Raw genomic sequence first — 1,292 nt, 5'->3', positions numbered from 1 at the left:
ATCAGATATTGTTAACAACTTCTATGTTGGCATATAATAACATGATTTTGATATTTGTATATACAAAAGCGAAAGCTGATAAATTAAAAAAGGGGCTGCATATCGAAATGCTAAGATATATTGGGATATACACGTACCCACCTATAAAGTTCGGCTATATCAACTCAGGTTCATTTGCTTAACTTATAAGACCCGCTGTACATTTTTCTGCAGCGGGTCCACAGGTACACATGAATATTTTACAAGGACTACAAAAACTCAGACAGTCAGACGTTTTTTTTTATTACATTATTGTTGTTGTTGCTGCAAGTGAATTGCATATCAGCTGCAGGCTGCGACATGGATATGAAAAGTTGTAATTTTATTTCAGCTGCTTTATGATGCCGCCGTTGAAGATGATGAGGTGATCAGCCCGTCGCCACGCTGCTGTCGTCTTTGAATATTAAGCTTGCGCTTCTGGTGCGTCGTTCTCACCACAAGCACAAAGCAAACAATAAGCAGCAGAATAGTTAAAGCAGTTAGCACGATGCGGATGAGGCGACAAGCTCTATTGAAGTCGGTAAAGAGCAGCTCAATCTTTGTAGACTTGGCGAGTTTGTTTCTATTGGTCGGCAGCAGCAAATAGATAAACATGGCTAAGTGACAAGCAATCGCAATGGCCAGTTTGACGCCAAGCTGCAAGTTAACTAATAGTTACAGCTTTATAAATAGTTAATTGGTTAAGCTTACCACATAGCGCATATGCTGCCTGGGCTCGGCATAGTTCGAGTGAAAGAGCCAAGTGCTGATGCCATAGAGCAGACAGACATAGACAGTGCCCACATTGATCATTTGCAACGCCAGCAGATGCAGATTATCGCTCAGATACAGATCGCTAGCGAAAGCAGCAGCATTTACCAAGCAAATTAGCTGCAACGAAGCGAAAGCTAAAATTAAGAGAGTGCATTAATTATTGTTGCTAACATACCGCAATTATAAGAAATATAATGGATACAATTTCCTTCTTGGAGAGCAGCATAATGCAAATAGAAAATACAAATAATTTTGTAACTTATAGCTCAGACTTGAAGCGCCAAGTTAACTATGCTTCAATATAATAACAATTGCTTTGCATACTTATTACCTGAAGCGTAGCTTAAGCATGAGAGGCGCCTGCGATTGGCTGCCATCAGTCAATGGAAAATGAAATTTCTTACGTTAGACTGACGGCACTTATCTAAGCGTTGCACGCAGCAGCCGCAGCAGCAGCCTCCTTGCCTCAACAGGCGGCAGTGAAGCCGGCACTAATTCAT

At 41.0% G+C, this 1,292-nt stretch overlaps 1 protein-coding gene across 1 annotated transcript; it reads right to left on the bottom strand.

Moving 5' to 3' along the window:
* Positions 1-261: 261 nt before the first annotated feature.
* On the bottom strand, positions 262-1,078 carry LOC108602615. The gene is made up of 3 exons (XM_017990753.1): positions 968-1,078; positions 730-909; positions 262-675 (listed from the first exon to the last, which is right to left on the bottom strand). The coding sequence occupies exons 1-3, from the start codon at positions 1,016-1,018 to the stop codon at positions 376-378; spliced, it is 531 nt and encodes a 176-aa protein (XP_017846242.1). The 5' UTR covers positions 1,019-1,078; the 3' UTR covers positions 262-375.
* Between the last annotated feature and the right edge of the window lie 214 nt (positions 1,079-1,292).

This window comes from Drosophila busckii, chromosome 3R (genome assembly GCF_011750605.1).
Source record: "Drosophila busckii strain San Diego stock center, stock number 13000-0081.31 chromosome 3R, ASM1175060v1, whole genome shotgun sequence".
NCBI lineage: Eukaryota > Metazoa > Arthropoda > Insecta > Diptera > Drosophilidae > Drosophila > Drosophila busckii.
Note: the sequence above shows the minus strand (reverse complement) of the source record. Positions and strands in the feature narration are given on the sequence as shown.